Genomic DNA, 4,115 nt, shown 5'->3' with positions numbered 1-4,115 from the left:
TGTTTGACACCTTCATTGTCTTTGCCATTTGGCGACGAATTGTCATCCTGTGAGATAATTATACCTTTTATCGAGGTAATTTTAAAATAGCTTCTCATTTATCTCAAAAAAAAACAAAATTCATTTGTATCAACTTTCAAGGTTGCCTAATCTCGTGTATAATACCAATCCTTTCTTTCCAGGCTAAAATCCAAAGGGGCTGATTATGAGTAATGACGTGACCAATTTCCCAAAAACAAACACGAAAACCAATGATAATGAAGGTGCAAATTAAATGATGTTCATGTTCTTAGTCTGCAAACAAACAATAATAATCAACAAGAAATCCAATCAACCGTGACACTAAATCCATATAATATCTAAACTAGCAAACCAATCAATCTTCTTCAGCATAAGGAACTTCAACTTGAGCTTGCTCAGCTTCCTGAACCTCCTTCTCAGTCTTCCTCCCTTTCTTACATTTATAATAAACACTCATAAACGTCCCTACAGCTCCATACTTATTCCTACACTGTTCATAAAGCCCCGCTTCAAACATCCTCCAGAAATTCTTCTCATTCAGTTCAGACACCGCATATTGTGGCTGAAACCCATGGTTCTCAATCAACCAATTTTCCATTCTACGAACCGCATCCGCTCCATCAAACACCTCCCCCCTCAACACGGGTCCCGGTGCATAATACACACCGACATCCGTGTACATTTGTGCATACACCGTGTCCCCTTGTCTCATCTCTTCATCAAATCCTGGCTCCGGGTACACCATTGTTTTCCATGGTAGGTTGAACAACCGGTGCGGGCATAACCAAAGTGGATACACCTGTAAAAAAAAATAACAGGTTATACTGCGTTTGACATGCATTGGATAACAGAGACTGATGGGACTGAGACAGATATTATACCTCCATTTCACGATCGACCCATTCTAAAGCATCGGGAACTTTGTAAAGAGGAACAAGCATATCTTGAATGACATGCATTTCATGATAATAGTTGCGAATAGCTTCACCTTGTGTAGCTTTAAGTAAAGAAACCTTGGGTGGCATCATCCACCCAAGCAAATACCTAAACCACCATTGATCACCAAACGGAAGAATAAGCTTCCCTTCCCAATACAAACACCGCGTATGTCTATGATAATACTCACGCGTCGGAATATACTCAACAAATTCCCCTTTTGTCAAAGCCGTTTGAGCATGTTGATAAAACCACGGCTTAAACCACCACCCAACACTATTTATCTTATTCCCTTTCATCTTCGCCTCTTCTTTCGACGCGTACTTTCCCGTCATACAAACACCTTCATTCGCATTGTAGATCATCGTTTCAACAAAATCAGGGGTACTTTCGTCATTATCTATCCCGAAAGGTGGTGCGAAAGAGTTGATATAAGCTTGTCCGAGATCACGAATGTTTCCTCTCACGGGTTTGTAGGTCAGCTTCATGTATTCCTTGATCGGAATCAGTTTGATTTCGGCGGAAACGAGTAATCCGAGAGTTCCTTGGGACCACGGAATGGCATAGAAAAGGTCGGAATACTCATTCTCTCGTGTAGCTCTAACAACACGTCCACCCGAAAGAACAATTTCATATGCCACTACGGTATCGGAAAAAAGCCCGTATAAATGCGAACTCCCTTCGATTCCATACCCGTTGATAAGCCCGCCAACTGTCAAATCGTCCAGCTCAGCAACAACCGCGAGCGCGAGGTTTAATGGGACTGTGGCCCGTGTGATTTGACCCATGTTGACCAAGGGTTCGCATTTTGCGATCATTCTTTCTTGGTCTATTTCTAGAATGTTCCGAAACGCCGAGAGGTCAACTTCGAAATGGCGGGCCCGCTTGTAGTCAACGTTTCTCATTCCGACCGCGATCCAGGGCTTTCGGGCCGTGCATACGAGCCCGTCTTTTGATGGGTTTCTTTCTGCGAGACGTTTCACGACTTTTTTGACATTTTCTTCGTGTTCTTTTTGGCGTTGTTTGTATGATTTCCATTCGGATCTTACGTCTCCAAGATAAGTGAGAAAGTATAAGGTGAAGGAGATTGGGAGAACAACAAAGATGACAATAATCCATCTGAATTGGACAAAATAGTCCACCCAAATTTTCTTTCGTTTTGGGCGTACCAATGGTGCTTCAAGATCTGCCATTTTTTGATATCGAGATCTGTATAAATAAAAAAGATCAGAAACATGTTGTAGAGAATAGCAACATACTTTTTATCTGAATGCCTATAATGTGCATTGCCTATAATGGTAAAAAGAGTAAAGTATGTTGCAATTATCATCCATCATAAATATAAGAAAATGACACAACACTCTCTGGGGTTCACTTACTTTTGTTATCTGATTGGTTTCACTGGTTTACAGCAATTTTTTGGTTCAAATTTGTAGCCTACCACAATTATTACATTTTCATGGGGACCCTATGATAATACAAACAACACTGCCAGAAGTCTATAACATAATGAAGATATAAATATGATCCACATACATTACAATAATGACAAAAGTGGACCACAACAAATTTTGTTTAATAATGACAGAAAGTACTTGAGATTATCATTATATCCTTTGTACACACAATATATTATTGAAAGATACTTTAGTTTAATGGTGATAAAGAGATATTATATACTAAAAACCCTTAATTGCAAGGGGTATCTGTTAAAAAAATGGAATAAGAACACCAGTCTAGATGCAGGTAAAAGTGATTATAGTCTTACTTGTAAATATGATTAGTTCATGATTAGTGTAATTATTCAAGGAAAGCTGTCTGTAATTTTGATGTAGATTAATATCAAGCATCCACCCTTGCACATAGATCTACAGATCCTTAGAAGGAAAATTATGAATCCAAAAATCCTAATTATAAGCATTGTACTCAAACGAACAAATTCGCTACAAAATGCCGATGCATGCAGCATAGATCTGCAAATCCTTGCAAGAAAATACCCAAAATCATACTGTTTAAGCATATAGTTCTAAAACCCTTAAGAAACTCCTTGGTGCAGAAAACGATAAACCCTACCTCGAAAATAGTCAAACAGCATGCATAAACAATAAACCTTACTTAGAAAGTAATCAATCAAGATAGAATAATCAATAAACAAAATTCTGAGATTAAAGGAACTAGTCAAACCAGATAAACCCATTAATCGAAGAAACACGTAATTGATATCGATAGATCTAAAGATCTTCAACTTTTTGAGTGTGCATGTGTGGAATCTTCAAGTGTAAAGCTTAAGCAACCCCATATAGACAATTAAATAACAAATCAGAGAGAGAAAAGCTTACCAGAAGAATAAAAGGCAAATGCAGACAAGATCGGAGCCTTAAAAGGTCGAAGCTCCTGTGGATAGGATTCGTGAGGGAAAAGGGGAATAGCTTTCACTGTCCAAGCAGAGAGTGAAGCAGGCGGCGTTGTTAATTGAACACGAACGCTTGTATTTATAGCAATAGGAAAAGGGTGAGGAAAAAGGGAAGAAGGAAAAAAGGGTTGTTTCACTATATTCCTCTAATAATTGCATCATGTCAGTGACCATATTGTAATATATTTTTTAGAATATAATAATTTATAGTTTTAGTCCTCCAACATATTACTAATAAACATTTTGGTCACATAAGGAATGTTTTGTTGGGGTACTTTGTCGTTTTGTCTTATTCTTAGACAACACTTTTAACATGGCATCAAGAAATAAAATATTTTAAACCATTGTAATTATCCATGCTAAAAAAAAAATAATGAATATACTTTCATTTTAATTTATAAATCATTATCATTATCATTATATACTTATAAAGCTAACATTTTTCTTTTTACCAAATTCATTTGAAACTCCCATTCATTTTTCCTTTCACCACATACATTTGAAACTCCCATGACTTTTCAATTTCTTTCTAATAATGATTATAAGTTGGTTAATAATGTTAAATAAATATCAAACCTAAAGTGTAATCATATATAAACTAAATTTCAATATTAAAAGAATATATATTCTTCTACTTATAAAGTTATGTTTTTAACTTTGAACATATTATACTTAATTTATTAGGTTTAATATGTTGTTGTATGTAAACCATTATCATTTTAATGCTACAACTTTTGAACAATTT

The 4,115-nt window shown here is 36.3% G+C and overlaps 1 protein-coding gene across 1 annotated transcript; it reads right to left on the bottom strand.

Annotated features, from left to right (window-relative positions):
* Positions 1-252: 252 nt before the first annotated feature.
* Positions 253-3,435, bottom strand: LOC145101391 (delta(24)-sterol reductase-like). The gene is made up of 3 exons (XM_079038581.1): positions 3,297-3,435; positions 903-2,166; positions 253-820 (listed from the first exon to the last, which is right to left on the bottom strand). Exons 2-3 carry the CDS (start codon positions 2,148-2,150, stop codon positions 377-379), a joined length of 1,692 nt encoding a protein of 563 aa, XP_078894707.1. The 5' UTR covers positions 2,151-2,166; positions 3,297-3,435; the 3' UTR covers positions 253-376.
* Positions 3,436-4,115: the final 680 nt, after the last annotated feature.

Source organism: Lactuca serriola, chromosome 4 (assembly GCF_051521515.1).
Source record: "Lactuca serriola cultivar US96UC23 chromosome 4, Lser_US96UC23_V15, whole genome shotgun sequence".
NCBI lineage: Eukaryota > Viridiplantae > Streptophyta > Magnoliopsida > Asterales > Asteraceae > Lactuca > Lactuca serriola.
Note: the sequence above shows the minus strand (reverse complement) of the source record. Positions and strands in the feature narration are given on the sequence as shown.